This window comes from Punica granatum, chromosome 8, assembly GCF_007655135.1.
Source record: "Punica granatum isolate Tunisia-2019 chromosome 8, ASM765513v2, whole genome shotgun sequence".
Classification (NCBI taxonomy): domain Eukaryota; kingdom Viridiplantae; phylum Streptophyta; class Magnoliopsida; order Myrtales; family Lythraceae; genus Punica; species Punica granatum.
Window position 1 is genome coordinate 14305414 of NC_045134.1, and position 25641 is coordinate 14331054.

The 25641-nt window shown below is 40.6% G+C and overlaps 3 protein-coding genes across 5 annotated transcripts; 2 read left to right on the forward strand and 1 right to left on the reverse strand.

Moving 5' to 3' along the window:
• Positions 1-7923: 7923 nt before the first annotated feature.
• On the forward strand, positions 7924-10386 carry LOC116188613. Its single transcript, XM_031518075.1, has 2 exons — positions 7924-8081; positions 8266-10386. The coding sequence occupies exon 2, from the start codon at positions 8469-8471 to the stop codon at positions 10350-10352; it is 1884 nt and encodes a 627-aa protein (XP_031373935.1). The 5' UTR covers positions 7924-8081; positions 8266-8468; the 3' UTR covers positions 10353-10386.
• Positions 10387-11430: 1044 nt separating this feature from the next.
• On the reverse strand, positions 11431-14735 carry LOC116187486 (RHOMBOID-like protein 8). Of its 2 annotated transcripts, XM_031516225.1 has the most exons (6): positions 13690-14733; positions 12924-13084; positions 12663-12826; positions 12292-12557; positions 12066-12192; positions 11792-11914 (listed from the first exon to the last, which is right to left on the reverse strand). In XM_031516225.1, exons 1-6 carry the CDS (start codon positions 13998-14000, stop codon positions 11792-11794), a joined length of 1152 nt encoding a protein of 383 aa, XP_031372085.1. In that variant the 5' UTR covers positions 14001-14733. The 2 variants fall into 2 exon arrangements, with proteins under 2 accessions (XP_031372084.1, XP_031372085.1); XM_031516224.1 differs by having other exon boundaries at positions 11431-11914; positions 12292-12826; positions 13690-14735.
• Positions 14736-16210: 1475 nt separating this feature from the next.
• LOC116189262 (phosphopantothenate--cysteine ligase 2-like) lies at positions 16211-22622 on the forward strand. Of its 2 annotated transcripts, none has more exons than XM_031518847.1 (10): positions 16211-16546; positions 17618-17784; positions 18484-18607; positions 18706-18750; positions 19204-19289; positions 19568-19620; positions 19747-19806; positions 20378-20479; positions 21495-21614; positions 22189-22622. In XM_031518847.1, the coding sequence occupies exons 2-10, from the start codon at positions 17634-17636 to the stop codon at positions 22423-22425; spliced, it is 978 nt and encodes a 325-aa protein (XP_031374707.1). In that variant the 5' UTR covers positions 16211-16546; positions 17618-17633; the 3' UTR covers positions 22426-22622. The 2 variants fall into 2 exon arrangements, with proteins under 2 accessions (XP_031374707.1, XP_031374706.1); XM_031518846.1 differs by having other exon boundaries at positions 16212-16546; positions 17626-17784.
• Positions 22623-25641: the final 3019 nt, after the last annotated feature.

Below are 25641 nucleotides of genomic sequence, written 5' to 3' on the forward strand. Positions count from 1 at the left end.
TTTTAAACCACCTCAGGAAACGTTTCCATTGGTTTCAATTCAGTCCCTGTGACATATATCCCTTTTAAAAATCAGTCCAGAGTTTCAAAATTCTTTTCAAACGCGTCCCGGGCTAATTCATTCTTTCCAGAACGTTCCCTGATTTTTTTTAGAATTTAAAATCGCTCCAGTAAACTTTTCAATTTGTTTCAATTTAATCCCTGCAACATTTATTCATTTTAAAACCAGCCCTGAATTTCAAAAATTAATTTCAAATAAGCCCTAGCCCATTTTATACTTTCCCGAACATTCTCCAAATTTTATAGAATTTAGAAAAATCATTCTCCAAATTTTTTGATTTGTTTCAGTTTAGTCCTTGAAACCTTTTTCCGTTACTTTATTAGTCCTTATTATTCTACATTATGTTGTTCGATCTTTATGCAAATTTTTCGAGATGACTGGAAATTAGAGTTTATCGGACGATCTATTATTGATCGTTTCGACGGCTCGAAACTCAAAAATAAAATAAAGCATTCAGCAGATTTTAATTAAACTTAATGATTTCACCAATCGAGTAAACGGGACGTTCATTTGACTAATTAATTCACTCGACCTTAATAATTTTGCACGAATTGGTAATTAATCGGAAATACGCGTCGATAAATTGCAAATACTTGTTGACGCCTTCTTTTCAAAATTCGCAAATTTCATACTAAAATCTGAGACTCGTGATCCGATGTGGCATGGACGTCTGGGAAGAACTTGCATGTTTTGACTCGAGGCCTCCTAATTTTAGGTAACTCAAGTCGGGGTGTGGAAGTTCTTTTTAGATCACTTCCGGATAGATTGACCGTTTCTTTGACTTTTTTTGGGGTTCTCGCATAACCCTAAAAGAATCAGGGAATCAGTCAGCGCCGGTCACAGGCCGAGGTGGCCCGCATTGCGTAGTCTCTCTCTTTTCAAAAATAAATTTTCTATACAAAGGCAAAAAGGCGTATTTACAATTTATTGTTATCTCTGCATGATCTTGAGTAGTTAGATTGGGAATAACGGTTTAAGATACCAACATTCGACTTAATCGCATACTCGGCCTAATAGAAAACAGAATGGGGATAGCGGGCTAGGCACTAGGTTGTAGGATTCTCGTGTCAAAATCCAAATTCTATAATAACCTATCATAATCGAAGTGTCACGATACATAACAATTTAAAATCAACCCACACATTCGAGACTTGATCACGGACACACACAGTCTGTCAGGTCCGGTAAATGACGCTGAATGCTACATGCCATTCCCCTCTTGCCTTTTGCTTGCTTTAGGGTAGGATTTTTCATGCCAAAATATCCCGATTAATAATTGGTTAATTCATGTAAATTCGACAATAACAAAATCCATTGCGTGTTTATTTATACTTACTTGTTATGATTTCTGCACTTGTTTTGATATGCGGGGTCGAGCTCGATCCTTAGGATACGACTTACACGGGTCCAACGCCCCTATCCATCGATCACAGGGTTCAACACCCTTACACTGAGTGCGTATATTAATTTAAATTTCGGTCTTTTCCAAAATATACGGTGAGCGTGGGTGAAATCATGGCCGAATGCGAACCGACCGGGATTTAGTCATTGTAGCTTGTCTTTTATTTATTTGAGAGAACAATGTAAGGTTTTATATTATACATACATTTATGTAAAATCCCGGTCGGAGAGTAGACGGTCATAGTGCTTCTTCGAATTTACGGTGTCAAAACTCATAAGATGAGCAGAACTTAATTAAGCGATAATTAAATTAAAATGGTAATCCTAGACAAGCTACAGTACCGAAAGGGCGTGTGGGATATAGGCCCACACGTAGTAGAACCCCCGAATTCGGAATTTTCGGTTCCGTACAGACCATTGCCTTAGCATTTTAGGTGTATCCCGTACCCCTAGATTCGGGTAACTTGCCGGCCCTCGACCTTCGAGTCGTAAAATGGCAAGTGGCGACTCCTTCTCACGTGCGTCCGTCGCGCGTCCCCGGGAAGGTGGACTCTCCCAAGCCGCGTTGCATTTAGGCGCGCGCATGCGTGCCCCGACGAGACGAAATTCGGGTGCGCACAGACACGATAACACGACATGGATACGACACGGAGTTAAGCGGGTTTGGGTTAAGGCTAAATGTGTTTCATGTCTAAACGGATCAAACCCTTTTAGACACGATAAATAATCTTGTTTAAACGGGTTCAATCCTTATAACCCGTTTAGACAAGGTTAGACCCGTTTATATTGTGTGTTATCATGTTAATAAACTTGTTTCACATATTGTATCAATTATAGAAGACAATACACTAAAATCATCTAAGTTTGTTAATATAAATCACTCGTTTATGGTATTTTTATCATGTCAATCGAATAGTATTGTGTAATTAAAGTTAATAGTATCACATCATGTAGGTATACTATGTACCTAAAGGTAATAGTGTCATATCGTGTAGGTAAGTATACATACACATTTAGATACGGTTAGTTAAACAGGTTTGATGTGTCGTGTCTGTGTCAACCTATAATTAAACGTGTCGTGTTCGTGTTTGAAAATCTTAGTACTTTTACTAAACGTGTCGCATTCTGATTTAGAGCTTTCTGACATGAACTCGTTTAGATACGACCCATTTAAACACAACACGACACGATACATATTGCCACCCCTAGTTTCCTCGCATCAGGTACCCCTCGAATATGTGGAACTCCACAGCAACTTCGTGTCTTTGAATCTTAGAGCATGTGTGCGCAAAGTCCTCATCTTTGGAATATTGGCCCTTTAATTCTTCAAAGCCAACAATTTGGCCCTCATTTCAATTAATAATGTAGCTCGCCTACTCAACGCATTAGCAACCTTATTGTGCACACCAAACTTGTGCACCAATTTGAATGAAAACTTCTGAAGGAATGTTGACCATATCGCATGCATGTCACTATTCAACTGCTTTCGTTCGCTAAGATACTGCAGCGCTTGGTGATCAGAATACAAAATAAACTCTTTACCAATGAGGTAGTGCTCCCTGTGCTTCAAAGAGCAAAAAACAACATAGAATTCTTTGTCGTAGGTGGACCAGCTCTTGCAGGCATCATTCAGCTTCTCACTAAAATAAGCAACTGGTCATTTATCTTGCGATAGCATAGCTCTGATTCCCACTCCACTTGCATTGTACTCCACCTCAAAAAGCTTCTTGAAACTCAGTAAAACTAGAACAAGGCAGAACATAACTTCTCCTTGATTAATGCAAAGGTTTTCTCCGCTTCTACACCCTAATGAAATCGACCTTTCTTCAAGCATTTAGTGATCGGACATGACGGTACTGAAGTCCCGAATTAACCTCTAGTGAAACGTAGCCAAACCATGGAAACTCCGCCCCTCCCCAATTATTTGCAGTGTATGCCAATCACAAGTAGCCCGAAATTTCTTTTCATCCATTAAATCCCTTTAGAACTCACAACATACCCAAGAAACAACAACTTGGATCTCATGAAACTGAACCTACTAAGATTCAGGAATAGCTTATTCTCACGCAACACAGTCAAAACTTCGTACAAAAGCTCTATATGCTCCTCAACTTATTTGCTATATATCAAAATATCATTGAAGTAGACGGCCACAAATTGACCAATAAAAGGCTTTAGTACCTGGTTCATCAACCGCATAAAGGTGCTAAGAGCATTCATTAAGCCAAAAGGCATGACCAGCCACTCATAGAGTCCATCCCGCGTCTTGAATGCGGTTTTCCACTCGTCACATGGTTGCATGTGAATCTAGTGGAATCCACTTCTCATACCGGTCTTCGAAAATACCACGAAACTATGGATCTGATCAAGTATATCATTGAGCCTAGGGATTGGAAACTTGTACCCTACAGTAATCTTGTTGATAGCCTGACTGTCCACGCACATATGCCAACTCCCATCCTTTTTAGGTACGAGCAATGCGGGGACTGCACATGGCTTCAATCTCTCTCGGATATGGCCCTTGCGCAACAGTTCATCGACCTTCTCATTTAGTATAGCATTCTCATGTGAACTCATTTGATAATGTGCGAGATTCGGCAAGCTAGCACTAGGAATTAAATCGATCCGATGCTGGATATCCCTCATTGGAGGCAAACCATTCGATAGCTCTTCAAGAGTAATCTCCTGAAATTCAACAAGGAGAGCTCTGACTTCTTCGGGTATCTCCTCATCTTGATGAGCTCGTGGCAGCTCCTTCACTATCAGTATATGTATTTCTCCCGATTCTTTGAACTCAACCTCCATTTCTCGTTCTGAATGCGTCTCGATCAATAAAGACTTTTTCTCCGCTGAAGAATCAGCTTCGGGTTTCGGCTTCTTTGACTTTGGCAGCAAGGTGTATCGTACCCTATCCTTCACCAATTGATATGTATTGTTCTAGCCTAAATGCTTCGCTTCATTATCTTATTGCCAAGGCCTACCAAATAGTAAATGCCATGCGTCCATGTCGACCATATCACAGTAAACCTCGTCTCAGTACCAGCCTATGGAAAGGGAACCTTGCAGCATTCCGTCACCCAAATATCTCCCACAGACTTTATTCACCCAATCGAATAAGGGTTCAAGTGCTTGTCCACGGATAATTTTAGCTTCTCTACCACAGACTTCCTAATGATATTCTCCTGTCTTCCACTATCAATAATAATAATAATAAGGACAAGAATTGATCACGCACCTCGTACAAAATAACTTGTTTCGTTGCGTCTGCTCCTCCTGCTTCGGAGTCAGCATTAACTTTCGAATCACATAAGTTTGGTCATACACTTCTTCTTCGAAGTCCTGCACATCTTCTTCTTCATTTGGATAGCAAAGCACATCTTCAATCCCTTCCTTTTCCTCTACTATCACTACAGCCTTCCTTCGGGCAATCCAGGTTAGTGTCCCAATTGGTTGCACTTGAAGTACTTCACGTTAAATGACTTTACATAGAAGCTCTACTTCTTTTGATTATCAATTGTTGCCACATTCTTTTAGCCAACCAATTTGTTAGTCACTTCTTTGTCTTGCTTGTGAGAGGAAAAATGTATAGAACCTTGTCCCTTATCGGTTTATAACTGAGAACATTCAACATAGTCCATTCAGTAAGCACTCTTTTCTTGCAACACCAATTCGGCTGTAGTCTTGCCAAGTACCTCGTGACTTGTTGGCCTTCCGACTCACTTGGAGAATTACGCTTCGTTAACCTTATGAATTCAGCTGTATAGTGATGAACATAATTTTGCCCTTGAACGCACCCCCGGTATTTCATGAATAGGTGTTACTCGTAGTCCGAAGGCAGAAAACGCGCCTTCAACAATTGCTTTCATGCAACGACAAGTTCAAATAAGTTGTCGTCCCTCAAGAGCAAGTAGAGGATCCTGCACACGATCCCACCAGGTAGAGGCTCCACCTTAAGTGGAAACCCACCATCTTGACTCATTTTTCTTCACAAACCTTCGTGTACTCGAAGAGACGCTCCACTTTCGACAACCAATCGGGGAAATCATTGATGTTTAGGGAGCCATTAAATATAGGAATATCAACCTTCAGCGTGAAATCATCAGCATCTTGACAAGGGCGTCGGTTTCCACGTTGCTGAGCAAAACAGTCATATGCGACTTCTTCTTCCTCATTAGAATTGTTCCCCATAGACTTGGATCCTTTATGGAACACGTCGAATAGCAGGTGGTTTGAAGAGAACAACCCTCGGTGCCTTACCTCCTTCTTCCTCGTCCAGAGTGGCACGCGCGCCTAGAACATCGAGTTTGATGATTACCTCTCTTAGCATCTCCTCTAACCTCCCAATTCTCTAAACTAACTCGCGTCATGCAACCGCCTCAAGCTCTTCGGCATGAGGACGGGTGTGACATGCTTTGTCCTCTATTATCAGATTTAGGCGAGTATTGGCTCTGATACCAACTACCATAACGAGGCTCATGAATAAGCCAAAATCTGTGTTTAGATCGAAGAACACGAACTCAACTCAAGCTCGTAACATAAAGACCTTTTAGAGAAAACTCAAAATACTCATTATGCATTATGTCTCCATATTACATCAATATATGAAGACTTTACTGACAAAACCCCACATTTATTATCTTGATACCAGAAAACTAGAAAAACACTTAAAGATTGACTCTTGAAACTAAAAACAACTGCAGATTATAAAAGCCCCACCTAAAATCCGAATTGGCACTTCGCCAACTGCTTCATTAAATAGATACCAATAACAACCAATGGGTCTTATAGGTTGGGCTGCTCAAGCGATTCTAGACTCGAGCCTCTTCCTCTCAGGTTTCTTTTTCTCAGGCTTATGGAGCTTGGACTTCTTCCGATCAGAATTTTCCTTGCACGCATCAGAGATCGATTCCACATCATCTTACCCAATATAATAGTAACTAATATAGACATGGGAAAAAGGAAAACGATATAAAAATCCTAAAAAACCAAAATATAAAATTTCCAATGATAAATCGAAAAAAACCAAATCTATAAAATAATCCTAAACTTCAGAAAAATTTTATTTTTTACAATGTAGAATTTTTTAGGTTTTAGGATTTGTGGTTTAAGGTTTTTTTGGGTTTTAGTATTTATTTAGGATTTTTTTAGGGTTTAGAATTAAGATTTTAGGGTTTTAGGGTTTCATTGTTAAGGTTTTAGTGTGTTTGGTTTTAGAGTTGATTTAAGTTGAGTTTTGGTTTTAATTGGGTTGTAATGATTTTGTTGTTGAATTATGAGAAAAAATGTGAAAAAATAATAAATAGTTGAGAGAATTTTGTATTAAAAATTAAATTGAGTATAATGGAGTTGTATGTGGGTTTATGTATGAGGTCCACCTTTTTTACTTTGAAGAGTTGATTTTTGTTGTGTAGTGAGTAGAGTTAAAGTTATAGTTAAAATCTTATGCTGCGTTTGGTTTCAAAGTAGAATTTTAAAATCAGATTTTGATTTTGAAAAAGAGTGGTATAAATGAGGCACATTTTGACTTTGTATGAGTTATTTTGTTTTGTTATAGGTAGAATTATGTTAAAATTGTGATTTTAAAATCACATTTGCAAACCAAATAAGCCATTAAAATTTAATTGCAAAACCAAACGGATTAGGATTTTTAGAACTAGGATTTTCGAGTTTTAGGGTTTATTTAGGCGGTAGGGTTTAAGTTTTTAGGGTTTATTTAGGGTTTATGGTTAAAGGTTTTAGGGCTTTAGAGTTAAGATTTATAATTTTATCTATTTCCAAAGTGTAACTATTAAGTTTAGTAATTATGAAATATTTAATTAGAGATGAATTGTTTCCAAAATTAATGAAAGGGGTACTTTAGATATTGAAAAATGTGAATGTGTTTATTGAATGATAAGTTAGTTAAATAATGCCACTAATGATTAGTTAACCTATGCCGTAAGGGCATACGTTAGACAAACCCATTTTTTGAAAAACAAATAATCATGCCTTCAAGCAACAAAACATAAGAAATATTACCGTCAGTTTTAGAGTTGAGTTAAAACTCAACTTTTTATATATATATATATATATATATAATTAGATTGTAATGATTGTGTTGTTAAATTATGAGAAAAAATATGAAAAAGTAATGAATAGTTGAGAAAATTTGGTATTAAAAATTTAATTAAATTGTTAAAAAAATTGAAAAAAAAGAAAAGTAATAATTGTATTGTTGAATTGAAAATAAGTGAAATTAAATGGAATAAAGTTAAAATTATATTCTAAAACCAAACAAGGTGTCTCTTGATTTTTAGACGAGAGTACGTGCCACTGTTGTACTATCCCTTTCTCATAGACTCATACTTTAGTATCATGATATATGGCTGATTCGATCGGACCCATGCGAACCGGCACAAAAATCCACCGACCCAATAGGCCGCCGGTTGAACCGGCCTTCTTTTAAGACCCAGAAATAAAAACAAAAGCAAATCAAAAACCTTTGCCTGACTACTCCACAAATCAGACGATCTAAAGTAAACCCTATGGCCCCGTCGAACGACGGCACGGCAGCTTCTCCGGCGTCCACCTGAGCTTTGAATTGGAGAACGGGGAGTCCGTCGTTGGCGAGCGGATAGAAGGTGAGTTTCTATTCATAAGGTTCTGATTTCCCTGATCACGAGCTCATCATCAATCTGCATGTAATCGGTTCGATTTCGCTTCGCGTTTTCGCTGGATCTTTCGTCGATTGTTACGTTCTTGAAGCTCAATTCTTTCTCCATCATCCGTTTGATTGTCTGCTCTTTTCCATATATTGATCTGCAGTGCGATATCCTCCAACGCAAGTCCAAAAGGGATTTTCATCTCCGGGTTTCGTGGATTCTCGTGTGTATGTGGTAATTGGTCTGTGGATTGATCTGCGGAGGTTCCAGTTCGAGATGGGCCTCCTGGAAGGCGTATAAGGAACTCGGCGAAACCTCAGTGGGCTCGACTGCCTGATGGTCTACTCCGCTGACTGATGTCTTTACATGGCTCTCTCTTTCATTTGGAATCTGCAAAATTTCTGGCCCTTCTCGAGGAGGAAGCTTGATGGACTGAAAGTCTCGGATGACTTGGTCCGGAAGCTTCCAATCCCTGACCATACGAAGCAATTCGTGTTTGCTATTCGGGAGCCGGAATCCCAGTCTGTGGTTTACATTCTCTCTGCCCAGAGCTTGTCGGAGCGGTCTGCTTCAGACGCAGAGTGCTTGATCAAGTCCCTCCGGCCTGATGCTGTCGTGGCGCAGGTGGGCCATGTGGGTGCAAACGAGGTCGAGGCTGAGGAGCACGGATTTGATGACCAAGTTTATGATCCTGTGCCCACTTCGGCATTTGCTGTCCTCAAGCGATGTTTCGTGGATAAAGTCAATAAAGAGAAGTACGAGAGTGCTGCTGGGAACTTTGTTCTCCGAGAGATTTTTGGGATCAGCTTTCATGGGAATTTCTTCGCGGCCAAGAAGGCTGCGGAGGAGGTTGGCTCCTCATTCCTGATGTTGCAGTCTCCTTTTGTTAAGTATTCGATGGAGGATGCCTCATCTGGTGAAATTGATGGAGGGAACAGTTTCGGAGGTTTGATCAGTAGCTTGGCTCCTCAGAGAGTGGGTTCCATGGTTTCGTCCAGCTTGAGGAGGTTTTCTCTTACTGATGTTCAGGCTCAGATGGTTAAGATTGTGTCCTCTTATATGAACATATCAGCATTAGATACAAATTCTGGTTCAAATTTGGGATCTGTAGCAGTTCTCCCAGAATCAGGCTATGAGCCTCCACCCTTTGCGCAATCCATATACCCTCTGCTTGAGGATCTGCATAGTCTTTTCAAAGACATCCCGTGTATGGGAAGGGCTCTGGCCCATGCACAGAAGATGCTGTTCCATGTAAATAGAGGAGAAGTTGTGGATTCTCGAGTAGTATCTGAAGTTTGTTCTTTTAGGGTTGCAGTTGAGGGGCTGCGAATTGCCTTGAATAGCACTGGTCGCCTGCCTTCAATCAAAATAGGCAGTTCCGGTATATCAGAGAAAGTCGAGTTTTCAGAGCTTCCATTCGAGGACAAGGCACAAGTTCTTTTCGCGCAGGCCCTCAGAGGCCAAGCAAGGAAGTTTAAGACTACTGTGGCAGTTGTGGATGCTAGTGCCTTAGCGGGTCTCAGGAAACACTGGAATACACCTGTTCCAAAGGAAGTCAAGGACTTGGTCGGACAAATAGTCATGAGCGCCGAAGATGATGGGGAAAGCTTGAGCCACAAGAAACAGTTACTATATAGTTCGCCTGTGGTGGCAGTTGGTGCTGGGGCCACGGCTGCCTTTGGAGTATCGTCCTTGTCAAAAGTTGTCCCAGCATCCACCTATCTGAAATTCATGACCTTCAACTTCTCTGCCCCATTGAAGATCTTCTTCTCCCAGACACACAAGGTGATTACCTTGGCCCTTGGGAAATCCATAGGCCCGTCAAAGTTGGCTGCCCCAGGCCTTGCCAGCTCAGTGGGCAAGTCCTCGGCCTTGAAGGCGGTGCTATCTGCGGAGAAGATCAGGGCAGTTACCCATGGCGTCATTGCTTCAGCTGAGAAAACTAGCATCTCTGCCATGAGAACGTCCTTCTACCAGATAATGAGAAAACGTCAGGCCCGGCCTATCAGGGCCCTTCCCTGGGCGACATTCGGATGCAGTTTTGTGACTTGCGCAGGCTTGCTTGTGTATGGAGATGGGATAGAATGTGCCGCTGAATCACTTCCCTCAGCCCCCTCGATTGCGAGCTTGGGGCGTGGGATACAGAGCCTGCATAAGGCTTCCCAGGCCGTGAGGCAGACAGAAAGTGGAAGGATACAGAAGTCGATTGAATCTCTCATGTATAGACTGAAGAAAGTTAAAATTCAATAAGGATTCTTGTTCTCTCTTCTTTAATAACTGTTGACAACGAAATGCATCTAGTATAGTGGCCCGCTTGTTTTCAGGTTAAAATCATAAAAATTTTACCTTTTAACTTTAACTCAATCCACTACATAATAAAAAGACACATTTCTCAAGTTAAAAATTTTAACTTTTAACTTAACATACTACACAATATTTTGTCATTTTTCACAATCAAAATCAAAGTTACTTTAACTCTGAAACCAAACGCACCGCAACGAAGTCCCTACTTTGGCATAGTTTTTGGTTATGGTCATTCCTGTGAACATAAAGGTTCTCAGATGCCACCTGAAATATGAATCCTGCATTGAATTTGGCATTGCAGGTAATGTCCATGATTTTAGACCTCTTAATTTAGCGAACTTATAATCCTGGGCTGTTCTGCTGCTTTACTCTTTGTTTTGTTCTTTCTTTTAGCGATCTCGCGCAACACATTCATTATTGTTCTATTCCAATAGTTTATCGACTCAGGGGGCTTATCCTTGTGATGGCGGTTCCGTGGAATGGCCACCATGGGAATGGTGGTAGGATGAGTGGTGACTGTGTAAATGAGCAAACGATCGAGAGTCCCATCTTTTTCGTAATAGTAAGCCAAACAGTGTCTTGCATGGAGTTTTATTATGCTCCGTCTGTTTTCAAAGTCGTGATTTAAGATTTTAACTTTAACTTTAACTCAAAATACTACACAACAAAACACATATTTCAAAAGTCAAATTGGTGGGCTCCATATATTATTAAAATACAATTTCATTATAATTAATTATCTATACCTTCCATTCATTTCATATTTCAAAAATCAAACTGGTGGGCCCCATATATTTTTGTCTTCTTCTACAATCACAATCACAATCACAATCACAAATTCGTGACTTTAACTCCGAAAACAAACGCATTGTGAGCGTTTTAAGCTCTACAGTTCAACTTGTCAAGAACCAACAGTGAGGGTAAGATTATTAACGACGCGAGCTATTCTCACTGTTGTTGCTAGTGTTCCATATTGAATCATTATCATTTCAGCTGGAACGGTGTCAAAACACAAACATTATGGCACAAGACGAAAGCTCCAAGACAGTAAGATACATCTCGGGAAAGAACGATACTCCCAACAAGTATCTAGCATGACCAAAGTCTTGGAAAACTCTGCTCAGTGAGGTATGTGAGCCGCTACAGCAGAAACTATGAAAAGAACAAGCTGGGGACCAGTTACAATTTCAACAAGCCTTATACAGTCCTATATCACTCCTAATACAGTGAACTCTCCAAGACAATGATGAGAGCGTTATGCCTCTCGAGTCAAAACTACAGGTAGTGCTTCTTGTAGCTGCTTTTCGGTTCTGTCATGGTATCGGGAGAAGTGTATCGGAGCATACAAGGGAAGTCAGATGGGAAGAAAGCTGCGTCTGGTAGGGTTAAGAGCAGATCAGACTGCACAAGTCCCCTGTCCTTGCCGGCGAAACATTCGTGAAAGGGAATACCCTGAAGTTGCCATTAGCCACGCATGTCAAAGTCATCTGTGACTCGCTCACTATGGTCTGCAACCCCAAATGATCATGTTAAAGGAGATACAGCAAATTAGAGCATATCCACTCCAAAGAGATTTACGATAGCATGAAGATATCTTAATAATGTCCCTTTCTTCATGTTTCACCCATACTTAAATTAGCCACTGAAATTGGTTCAAACCTGGCAGAATGATGTTGCTTCGTTGCAGCTCCATCTGTTAGAAAGGACACAATCAACAGATCTACACCAGCTACAATAGTGGTTCAAATTGATGCCTCTGAGGACCGCTACAAGACATCCAGAGAACCTGCTCAAGAAACATCCCATCTAAAAGTTACTGCACAAGATCAAAGAGACCAGAAGATATTTTTGCACCATAGCAAGAGAAAGAAAGAGGAAGACTTACATAAGAACGAACACAAGAAGTGCCACGATCCTATGAATTGGCTTGTCGAGCTTTTGCTTCAACCTGGCAGAACTCTTAATGCCATAGTCAAAGAGCCCAGCTTTATTATGAGCCACTTGTGTAGTCCTGGGGGTATATAAAACCGCAAATCCAAGCAACATCCCAGACATAAACCCCCCAATACTTGCAAAGTTGTCGATAAATGGAAGCATTCCAAGGACAAAGTTGACCACGAAGATGAAGCAAATGAATGCAAGAGCTGCAAGCTGAAGCCAACAAGGAGGTTTCAACACCCTAGTTACGGGATCTCTTGAATAACAAAGAAATTTGCCATCTACCGAGGGGAAAACAGATATTGAGTGCTGATTTACCTTGTCAGTGTAGAGTTTCCAGTTCCATATCAAACCAGATAGCATAGCTCCCAATAGCCCAAAAAGAGCTCCGCTTGCACCAACCTGTGGACTACCTTGGGCAAAAAGAGCAGCAAACAGGCTACCAGCAAATCCAGAGAGAACGTAGATCATCCCGATTCTTACTGCCAAGTGTAAAGAAAAACACCCAAAGGTTTTAGAACATGCGTCACCAGAATGATATTGACTCAGAGTCTCCAGAAGTGAAAATGAAATTCTCACATGATCTGAACTCTTGCTCTAGAAGAATCCCCACGAACATCACACTGACCAGGTTCACTAATAGGTGAACAAACCCAGCATGTAAGCATGGAAAGGTGAAAAGCCTCCAATTCAGATGTTCGATGAGAGATTTTCGCTGCAGAGCTCCCATTATGTCCAGCCTGAAAAAATGTATGAGACGCCAAAAGTCCATAAACCCCATAATGTTTTGCCCAAAAGATCATAGATGCTCAAGACCATATCGCATGAGAGGTAATGATCCTCTACAAACTGGACCTAAGCAAGCAAAAGCATTAAGCAGTAATTCACCCTCATTTCCTGGTACAGAGTTGCACACCATTTCATCTGTCTATTAGGTAAGGCTGCTGTGCCGAACATATCAGAATATTCTATCAAGGAATTTCATCAAGGAATTTCCCGAATCAACTGTCGAATTATGATCTGCAGGTACTCTTTTCCAGGATATTCTACCGAATGCATTGCCATTTCTTTTTTTGGATACTCTGCACAAGTTGTGCGCTTCAGGTAAAAATTGTGGTCGCCCCCTTCTTGCTCTAAGCTTCAAAGTTGATTCGGCTCAATATATCACGCACTTTCTTCAGTTCCTATCGTTCATTTTTCCAAAGAAATGCCAATACCTAACCAATTGTAATTCATGAAATGCTGAAGAGAAACCCTAAAGAGTAAATCTTAGGAGCAAAACCTTGTTCATATTTGGCGGGGCTATTACAGATCGAAGCACAGAGCCATGAAAGAGGTCACTCACGTTGAAGCCGACGGCCCGAGCAGGGGATTCTCTGACAGAGGCTGAAACGATAGTCTACCCAACACCTTGACCGCACAATCTCCATGCGATTTCTCCACGCAGTTGTTGATGGCCATCGTCCAAATGAACGCGACGATGTGGAGGATCGCAAACAGAGAGATGATCCAGGTGTCACGGCGCTGGCGGAATCCTGATCTGAAGAAGGGGGCCTTGTGTTCACCGATTGGGTACTCGATGAAGTCAAAGGAGACTCTGGGCGGATGGGCTGGCTTGATATCGACATGTGTGTCTGATTTGGTGGTTTCCGCCATTGCCGCTGTGAGGAATTGCAGCTGCGAGGAGGCCCTTGTGACCGAGAAGTGAGGGTGTAGGGCTTTAGAGCGAGAGAGAAGGAAAGACAGGGGGAGAGAGAGAGAGAGAACCTAAATGGCCTGCATGGAAGTTCCTCCTTTGTGCTGTTATCTGAACGGGAAGGGAGGGAGTCATGTTTCTTTCTTCCTCCAGCAGGCAGTTGGCATTAGACGAAATTTGGAGGGAAAAGCAGTTACGCATATTAAAATTATTGGGAAAAGAAGCCACTTTTAATCCGGTATTTTTGCCTATAACCTTCGTCCTAAATCCTTTTCCTTTTCAATCCTGTCCATAAAATCAACTTTTTTTTCACTATAGTCCCATCAGCAACTTTTACATTAAAAATTAATTTTCTGCCCATAATTATTAAAAGATTAATTTTATTGAAAATAATTTTCAAAATATAAAAAAAAAAAAACATAAAAAAATAGGGAGACTAGAGAACGAGAGGGGATTGTCAGTGACTTGCAGCCGATCATCCCTTTCCCTCTGAGATTTGGGGCCATCAACAACCTTGAAGGGGAGGCGTGACCACCGACAAGGCAAGCTCACCTCGAAATCGAGGGATTCTAGCCGAAACTGGGATCTCTTGATTGCGTGGGGAGAAAGATTTACCTGCGAGCCATGCCTCCCCCTCCAAGGTCGCAATAGGGCTGTTGGAGATTTTCAAACGAGACCCATGCTGACCGATTTATTGGGATACATTGATTTCGGGGTGAGGGTGCCTCGCCGGTAGCCAACTTTCCCCCTCTAGAGGGAGGGAAAGAGAAGAAAAATGATCAAGATGGTGCTGATCAGAGGGAAGGAATGGCTGTGATGAAAGGATGGTAGAGTGGTGATGAGAATCCACAGATGATCCGATTGCTCATTGAGGTCATAGAGTAGGAGATGGTTTCACAAAGGAGAAAGAGTTGCAGGGTATGGTAGAAGGATGGGATGGGATGGATGGATGGATGTTGCAAGAGCTGCAACTTGCAGGAAGCAGAGGAGGAATGGAAGCAGCGGGATGGGTGCAACAGAATCTTCATTCATGTACTAACGAGTAGCAGAAAAAACTTTTTGAACCAAACATTAACATTTTTGAAACTTTTTAGATGTAATTAAAATACATTCTTTAACCTATCTCTCACTTCTCCCTTTTCTCTCTTCTTTCCCTTGCTGAATCCCCCACACTGTGATCGACCCGAGGTTTGTCAGGTCGATTTCTTCTCCCCGCCCGACCGCTTCTAGTTTGGCCCCCTGCCCGACCCCATCTCCTCTGCCTCCGTCATCCACGCCTCCTCCTCCTCTTCCTCCTCCTCCTCCGGCAACTCCCTCTCCCTGGTGGTCATGATCCACCCTCACCCTCCCCTCGCCCAGTCTCTCACCTTGCCGTTCCTTCCAGCTGCACCGCCACTTCGAAATGGGGGACATCGAATGGGCTTCTTGTTGTCGATTTCATTCTCTCGTTTCTGTTTTCAAAGCAAGGTCTACAGATCAATCACTCCCCTCTTTCTCCCTTTCCTAGTTGATTTTTTTTAAGTTGGGAATTCGAAATTAAATAGGATAAATGTGCATTATATCAGTTTCAATCCTTTCTTTTTTCCTCGTGAGAGATCGAATAAATCGAGCGCTGATCTAATTGAATTCGAGTATTGAGTGTTTAGAATTTGAAAATTTAGCTTGGAGAAGAAGAAGAAGAATCGAAGAAGAGGAGATCTTGATTCACCGGAGCTATCTCTCGATCTCTATCTTCGCTGTTGATTTTTGTTGGGTTTTTTTGGATCTTCTTGTTTCTTACTTTGAGTAAAGAGAGAGATGAGAGACATAGAGAGGGGAAAGAGGGGAGAGAGAGAGAGACGAGATGAGAGAGACAGGAGAGAAAGGGAGAAGTAAAAAAGAGAGAGAAGAAACATTAGTTTACTGTTTCGGTCAAATCAGAAAGGTATTGACATGTAGTGAGCCACGTCAGCATCGGTTTGACGGCGTCATTCTTAAGATGACGGTATGTATTATACTGAAATAATTTTAAAAGATTATGTACCATTAAATAGCCAAAAAAATTATTTATATAATATTATAATATTTATAAAACTTTTTAAACAACTAGTGCAATTATTCTTTTATTTCATTATCAAACAGAACTTCCTTTTCTTTAAAAGAAAAAAAAAATTTCCCCCAAAACCTTGTATAACCGGCGCCCAGAAAAGGCAAAACTGGCTGAAATGTCCGACAAAGGAGCCTAAAGAAGCTCCGTCGGAAAGAAAACTGTTCTCACGTTTCATTTCCTCCGCCCTCCTCCATCTGCTTCTTTGCGTTCTCTCGCCATCACCGGCTGACGCGTCCCCGTCGGCGGCTCCTCCGCGTCGTCGACTCCTCCTCCTTGTGGGCAGCTCCTTGCGTAGCCTGTGCTGCTCCCTGTCGGCTCCCCATCGTGTGCTGCCTCCTGCCCGTCGCCCGTTTCACGCGGCACCGTGTGCCTGGTTCCTACTTCTCTCCGTCTTCTGCCCATTTCACGCTCAATCAGGTACACAGGCTGCCCATTTCATTCTTTCGTTGCTTGAATTGCCGAAGTATTTCGATTCCATGAGAGCTCTTGAGCTACTGATTTGGGGATCAGTGATTCGAATACTGAATGGTTGATTTTGCATTGTGAGCAATCAGTGGACGAGCTTGTGATTTGAATACTGAATGGTTCTCCATTGATTTTGCATTGTGATTTGAATAATAAGTTGTTGATTTTGCATTTTGAGCTTGTGAGCTACTGATTTGAGTACTGAATGGTTGATTTTGCATTGGCGCCACTGATTTGGGGATCTTGTAGGGTTTAGAGTAATGATCCCAGCTTGCCCATATATATAGATTTACAGGAGACAAATTGATGATCCTAGTCCAATCTCCCATTCTTCCATCCTTCGTAACCGGCAGCTCCACGTCCGCTGCCGGCGGCTGCGCCTCCTGCGTAATAACTCTTCTCCTCCACAGTCGCTGCTCCACCTCAGCTGCTGCAACCTACGGCTGTGCCTCCACCTCTGCCTGCTGGCTGCCTTTGCCTTGCCTCACAGCCTGTCCTCTTGGCTCTCTCCCTCCTCCTCACTTTCACTGTCACTATAAGTTTCCATCAGCTGGCCCATAAACTCATCATGCGCTGCTGTACCAGCCCCCGCTAGTTTTCCTGTGCCGGGCTAGCCGCTAGCCTGGGAACAGTGATGGGACAAGTTTTCACCCAGTTAACTGTCATTACTGCTGCTGACCTCTAAATCTGCTTTTGCTGATCTGCAGATGCGACCACTGCTTCATCAAATGCCCTTCTCTCTTCGTATTCCTGCTATTTATTAATTTCTTGATTTCATAACCTCCATTCCCCAGAATTATCCGATCCAATTCAATCACTTTCTCTGCAGATCATAGTTCCTGTCCCTTTTTGTGCATATCCACAATTGAAATTTGGGATTGCATCCTTGTCCTTAACAGAAAGAGGGCTCAGTTAGTTCGCTCTTCATGGATGATTTGTTGGGTGAATTTTCTTCAGAGTCTGCATATATCCCCGTAAAGTTGCTGTTGATTGATGAAAAGATTTGTTTTTTTTCTTTTCAATGGCTTTAGGAATTTGAATGGCTTCGACAAATGGACCGGGAGCTCTCCAAGACTCTGCCTTGAAGGAAGAAATCCAGTCCTTCTTCGACTCAGCTCCTCCTTTGAGGAATAGTTCGGAAATCTCTGAGAAGTTAAAGGGATTTATCAAGCAGCATTCAGCTTGCTTTGGTGAGTTAGCATTCTACATAAAAATTTGTGGTTATATGTGAGTTTGTCATATCCATTACAGGTACATTGTTCATAATTAACAGATTGTTTAGCAAGTGATAGTGCACCTGCTGGCAGTTAACGAGCATAACGCTACTCGTGTAGCTTATTGGTGTTGTTGACAAACTTTAGCATCTGCAGTGAGAAATTAATATGGCCAAACATTCGTGGGACAGTTAAAAGATGTTTAGATTTAATTATGAAAGTATTCTTTTCTTTGCCAGAATTCTGAAAATAGTTGAAGTAACCTGGTAGATGCTCTGTTGATGGGATCTGGATTTTATAGATGGGTGAAGACATTATTGAGTGGAATTGCATGGTGATTTTTGAGATCAGTCATGGGAGAAATTTGTTTTTGGGGAAATAGAGGTAATATTTCAGGACTCTGCAGAGATCCCAAAGGAGAACTCTTTGTTTTACTTTTTTTTGTAGATAAGGAAATAAATATTTGATTGAATTGCAAACGAGTTGGTTGATTGGGTAATTTTTCCACCGGTAGAGGATTCCTGGTAAAGCGGAAATTATATGAGCTTTGTACATGTTGATAAAGTATTCCTAGCAGCTCCCAGAATGATATTTATTAGCATAATTTACCCTTAATTTTATAAATTGTGCTCTTGTTCTTGCTAAAGATCAAGCTGATTTCAATAATAAATGCAGAAAATGGGAGAGCTACTAGCATTGTATGTGTGACATCGGGTGGGACCACAGTTCCTCTTGAGCAACGCTGTGTCCGCTATATTGACAACTTTAGCTCAGGGCACAGAGGAGCTGCATCTACTGAGTATTATTTTATATATCTCTATTGTGCGCATAATATTCACTGTTTATTGGAACAGGGGATTATAATTTTGAAGAAATGACCCATTTGCTATGTTGCAGGTATTTTATTAAAGCTGGTTATGCCGTGATCTTTTTGTATAGAAGGTATAACTTTTTATTATTTGTGTTGTGATTCCTGCGATTGAAGTCTTGATAACTAGTCTAGAGGAAAAAAATTTAGCGCTAGCTGTTAGAACCACAGTGGACATTGAATAGGCCAAGCTGTGGCTTCATGGATTCAATTGATGTTGGGTATTACCATTTTCATGAAAATTAAAATACGACTTATATATTTGAATTAATGAAAATTAGATTGGTTGAGAGCAAAATTTCCCTGGTTTCACTTGGAAAGCTAGCCCATTTCTGACAAAATACTGGCTTTTGCTGGGTTCATTTGCAGTTTTGGTTTTTGCAAGAACATGTTTGATCAGGGTTTGTCTTAGTAGTTTGCACCAGCCCAAGCAGAGATCCGTACCTAAACTTTATTTTTTTTTCTTTTTAACAATATGGAACAGTTTTCTTGTACTCAGTTTTGTGACTATCAATGCTCTTCAACAGGGGAACCTGCCAACCTTATTGTGGATCTCTTCCAGATGACCCGTTTCTTGAATGTTTTGAGTTCACTGATGATGCTCACATTCGAGGTAGTCCTACATAAAAATTGGAGGAATTGCCTGACATTGATCAAGAAAAAACCCTAGTCTTAGTGAAAAAAAGAGATGATGTCTACTTGTTACTTGATGACTTAGTTATTTGCAACAAGTGATCCCATTTGGTGACTCGGCATTAAAAATTTGATAGGTTATATATGTGGAGGAAAAGTAATTGTAGACTGCCTTTCTGATATATTAGTAGTATATTAGGAATTATTTTTCATACAGTATTCATAATTTTGATTGAAACTATTTGTCTTATATTTTAGCGCGCGAACCACATTCTGAAGCAGTGAAGAGGGCCATCGGTGATCATCGTGTTGTAATTACCATTGCCATACTTCCTATTTTCAGAATTGAACTTGTTCTGCTTCACATTTGTGATGATAAACAATCGGTGCATTACAAAGTTATCATTAACCAGAGCTGGATTTTTGTTCTGTTGTAGGCAGTTGAGAAAGGATTATTGCTCAAGCTTCCCTTCACTACTATATTCGAGTATCTTCAGGTTAGGGTCGGTACACTTTTATTTTCTCTAAAGGAGAATTCCTTTTCCAAAATGAAGAAGGTTTCAGCTCTTGTGTTGGCAATCTACTAACTGTAGAGAGAGGCAACTCTTTGTCTCGACTGTGCATATTTGGTGTAAAGGCTGATGTGAAACTGACCTATGTAAATTATGACTAGTAAAGAGAAGTCCGCAGAAAGAGCAAAGACAGAAGGAAGATACAGATTAAAGAGATTTTTATTACGTTCGTCAAATGTAGTCAATATCCACGGCACCTTTTGTAAGCAAGGGGACCCATATTTAGGAGATATAAACATATCTTAGCTACAATAAGATTGCATAAGTATTAATTTGAATTTATGAAATTGCATCGAAAAGTCTTAATGAAATTCTTTATTGCTTCTTTATCAAAAGCATTCTACTAACCCCTTGGATTTGCACGACACTTGGTGAACAATATTGCTGCTGTTCACTGCTAATACATTATGTTGTCAAAGACTTTTACATAGTGCTGCTCTGAACATTGCAATAGCAGTTCATTAGTTGATAGATTTTGTGTCTGTGTCCTGAACAGATGTTACAGATGATTGCAACATCAGTGGGGAGTCTTGGGCCACGTGTGATGTTTTACCTTGCAGCTGCAGTTTCTGATTTCTATGTTCCTTGGAAAAGCATGGTAATGATTTCAAATTTTCCCAAGAACTTTATCACTCTTATCTGGTTGCTGCTTAGAAGAATGGGGTCATTCTTCCAAATTCCATGATGCTTCTGTTTAGATGGAACCAATTTGGTTGGAGAATATATCTGAGGCTCTCTATTTTGGTTTTTTTTTAAATGGAAGACAAGGATGATATCAGGTTTGGCTGTGTTTTGGATGAATTATCTGCACAAAAAGTGTGAATGCTTTGGTTTGTTGCTTGAGACAGCCTTCCTTTTTATTTGTATAGATCCAAGCCGGTTCAATCTCCTGTATACCTTATTTTATTGAAAACAAACCCAATTGCCTTGATAAGACATCCCTCTTGATTTGATCTGAAAAGATGAATAAGTTTTCCCAACTTAATCGAACATAAAAGTAAATGAGTTTGTTTAAGCTATCTGTTTGTGAATCCAACTGGGGTAGAACAGGCTCAAACTGATAAAATAACCATATAGAAATATGAATTAGGTGGATGATTCTGGGCAAGAACTGCCATGTTCACTGAGTAAATGCTCAGATCAATGGTTTAGTTTGCATGTCCTGTTTTAATAAAAAAGCGGACTGAGAGGTAGTGGTACAACGGGTTGGTCTGTGGTCTGGGTTTAGTACTAGGCATGAAAAAGATGATATGAAATGCATCTTTCATATGGAAGTTCATAATTGGTAGATTTTCCTGACCAGACCACCTAGTTTTTTCTTTTCAATCCAACCTATCATGTGAAGTGCTATACTTTGCAGCAGACTGATTTCAGAAAACTTCTTCATTGACTATTCTGTATAGTGGAATGTGAAATAGACGCAATTCTGGGACCTTTTTATTTGTATATGTATAGTTGGCAGCCAAAAAGAACTCTGCATTGTTGGAAATTGCATGACTTGAGTGCCTATTTATTCTTCTATCAGTTAATATTGCTAACAACGTAAATTGGGATGCAAGTATGCGGTTATAACTTGTATTTATTATTTTCTAAAATGAAATGTGACTTGGCAGGCAGAGCACAAGATTCAGTCGGGATCGGGTCCTTTGGACATGCGACTGGCTCAGGTGCCAAAGATGCTCGCTGCCTTAAGGAAAGAATGGGCTCCCTCAGCCTTCTGCATCTCTTTTAAGGTTGGCTAGCTTTTTGTATCTCATTCAATTGCTTCAAATTATGGAAACTTATTGTTATTCCTGAACCAGTTAATCTAGGTAACTGTCAGTTGCTTTCATGAAATTCTGGCGAACACTGATCCGGCTTGTAAGTCTTTGATTATGCGTTTGATGACCGGTCCTCTTGAAAATGAACGAACGTTTTTTGGACTACTTGGTATGATGAAATGACATGGGTATGATTTGGAATAATCTATGCATGATAATGCTGCAAATTTACATTACTTTACTGAACAGGCCATTGTTCTATGGCCTATGCTTCCAAGTCCATAATTTTTCATTGGATAAGAGGCAACAATTCATTGCATTAGCTAAGAATGTCCTTTTTCTTTTCTCGTATTATGGTCTCGCTTGATGTTAAAAGAAAACAATGAAAGCATAAAGCGTGGTTTCATTACCGGGTCATCTTCTTTTGCCTCTGATATAATCAGGAAACCATTGGAGGACATCTCCTGTATCTTCTTTACCATGGATGACTTTTACTGTGTGTGATGAACTTATACATCGTTCTACCATTTTTTTTGTGCGTGAACAGCTTGAGACAGACACAGAGATCCTTCTGGAGAAGGCTGATATGGCCCTAAAAATGTACGGGATGCATGCTGTTGTAGCTAACGAGCTCTTGACCCGTAAAGAGGAGGTCGTAGTCGTCACAAGCGATGAGAAGGTCAGAGTCAACCGAGACAAGGCTGATCCTAGCAATGATGTGGAGGATCCCCTGGTCAAGCTATTAGTTGATAAACATCGAGCCCACATTGCCGATTCTTCATGATACCGAAGGTTTTCCAGGTTATACACACGACAACATATAATAAAATTTGAGACTTATGTAAGTTCTTGTGTGTAGCTCAAATAATCTCTTTCTCCTACGCTGAACTGCTGCAACCGATTATCCTCCAATCCCACTGTAGTTGCTTTTCAATTGTAAATTGTAACTGCATTCCAAATGGAATAAAGGATTTTCTTCCATGTGCTCTGTAATGTGACGGAACAAAGCATCAGCGAGTATAAATGGCTAAGGATGCATAGGCTCCTCAATTAAAGCTCGAGTAAAAGTCGAGCTCAGTAGAATGCATAGGCTCCTCGAATAAATGGCTACTGCCAAAATTGATGATCCATCGTCAAATTTGTCTGTGTTTCTTTTGTTCCTTTAGCTGAATAACTTATCTATTCTTGGAGTGCCGCCATTTACATTACAGCCAGTCGAGCCATATAAAATGTGTAGAGAGAAGAGAAACAATTTAGTTGGCTCTGTAATGACAAATAAGACTGCATAGTAAGGCAACAAAGTTCAGCTTCACAAGACCAGTAATACTGCCTATTCTGGTTTACAAGTCGCAGTTACCCGGAAAACAATCATCCTCTTTTACCTAAACTCATAGGTTGAGAAGAAGGGGAAGAAAGACCTCTTTTTCAAACATGAAGTTTTCAACAAGAGTATTATTCCTTATCATCTTTCAGTTCCCAACGGTCTACACAAGAAATGTAACTCGTAATGATTGTCCCAAACTGACCGAGAAGGGCTGCCAGCGATCTGAGTCCACAACCAACATTGGAGACTGGGAAGGTCTCGTTCACATGTACTTGTCTTCTAATAGCTTCTTCAGTTCATCTAGCTTCTCAACAATCTTAGGGTTCATCAAGTCCCTGGCTTCTCTTATCAGGGTGCCTTCCCTGCTAAAACGATAAGCTTCTATAACAGTCCTTATCGCAGTGTGAAGCTCCTCCGGCGTCCTACACAAGTAAAAGTGGGGAATCAGATCATCCTATGTTTTTTGAACTTAACGGCACCATACCGTTAATGGTATGAACACGTGCACCAAATTGGAATGTCAATGGTGAAAACTTGAAGTTCTTAAACTGCATAGCATACCTCTTTCAGTTTCCTACTAAGTCGGAGAAGCTTATGTTTCATTCCGGGGTCATCCACGCTATCTGCTCGGTCCTGACAACGCTTATAGAAGTGGGGCCGGATGTTGGACCACTCCCTGCTGAATGCTAATAGCCTTCTCCAGTCAGTTGGAGTAGGCTTGTCCACAATGAAAACCTCTATCAGCTCGTCACATACTCGGACCATTTTTTACTCTCATCAATGCCTATAAAAATTTTAATGAAATGTTTGCATATAAAACAACTAGAAATATATAATTTAAATAAAAAATATTTTATTTTTATAAAACATAAATCAAACCGCTTATTTCAATATTTGGTTTTGGGACACTAAGGTTTGTTAGTGTGATTTTAAAATCACACTTTAACTTAATTATACCCACAATAAAACAAAATAACTCTTACAAAGTCAAAGGGTGAGTAACTTTTTTTTCCACAACAAAACAAAATAACTCATACAAAGTCAAATGGCGATCCTCATACATAACCATTTATACAACTCTTTTTCAAAATTAAAATCTGATTTTAAAATGTTACTTACAAACCAAAAACAACATAATTCTCTTGGGCCGCTCTTAGACTCTCCGCGACACCAGCATCTTCATGTCACCAGAAAGCTCGAGAAGGATGCTGAAAAGAAGGAGAGCCTTGAGCTTCAGAATCAGGAGCGAATTGGGCCATGTGATGAGCCAAGACAATCGAAGGCCCGTTCCTTCATACAACGTACGGTCGGAGACTGGCAGCAGGTTCCTGAGTCAATGGAGAACGGCAAAGGCCAGAGTGAGCGAGCGAGCGAGCGAGTGATGGGTGAACGAAATATGGGGGATTGGTTTGGTGACGTGGCAATCACAGCCAATCAGGTGACTCGTCAACTTTTTTATATTACTATTTTTTTTTTAACGATTCATGTCATAATTTGTTTAATCCCACAACAGTTTCAAGTTAAAAATGTTGTTTAATCTCATATCAATCTCGTATTCGACTGCTGCACTCGCCGTAGCACCATGTCAAAACAATCTCGAAATGGTGGCATTTATTTTGTGAATTGTGGTGAGCAACTCGAGTAGGAGTACTCACATTATAATGGATAGCTCTGGCAGCGTTCAAATGAGAAAAAGGAACTTTTAGTTTCTTGAACTTTCAAGTCCTGACCCCACCTTAGGGATCGCTAGCGCTCCCATATGATGCCGGTGACCTTGAAAGTGGGGTCGTGGTCGCTGTCCGAGGTCAGCAAATCTTTCAAATTTGAGATCCCGGTCGATTCAAGGGCTAGGGGGTCAGACGGCGACCCCACCACACTTTGAGGTCGCCAGTACCCCTAGAGAATGTTGGCAATCTCGAAGGTCGGGTGGGGTCGCAGTTCGAGATCCCGGTTGTTTCGGAGGCTAAGGGCATCGGACGACGGCCTTGATCCTACTTTTAGTTTTATCAGATATTCTCAATAAGACTTTTACAATTCATTTAGAGATTTTTTTTTGGGTAGGGTTTATTTAGAGATATTAATTAATAAAATTACTCCTCATGTATTTTATTTATTTATTATCCTTTTCAGTTGCATTATAATTAAACCTCATAAATTTAACAATATTAATAAAAAAAATAAAAAATGCAAACATCGGTGCAATAGGCGGGCTACATGACTATTTGTGATTGAACGTTCCCAGAGCATGATAGCTCTCAACAACACATTCGTGTGGCTTTGGCAACTAGTCGACATGTTTGCATTCCTGTGGGACTACTGATGAACAAGGAGTGTTTGTGTACAGCTTATCTATCCTTCATTCACGCTGCAAATTTTGCCCCTGCTACGGGCTCAAACCTATGAAGTAACTTGGGATGCAACTACCACACTACTGATTACACAATTTGCCCACAGAGGAATCCAATATTCATATTTAAGAAATTTATTTGTTTTGCCATTGGGAATTTAACTAAAATTATGATCTTCGAAAATTTGCATATTGTTTTTCAAATTTCGATGAAATTTCTTATGTTTTGCCCCCAACTCAGGAAAAATATAATCCGATATATTTGTCCCCTGAAGCAATGATAACTTTATGAAAATAGAGTTATTCAACACCTTTTACGAGTATAATAG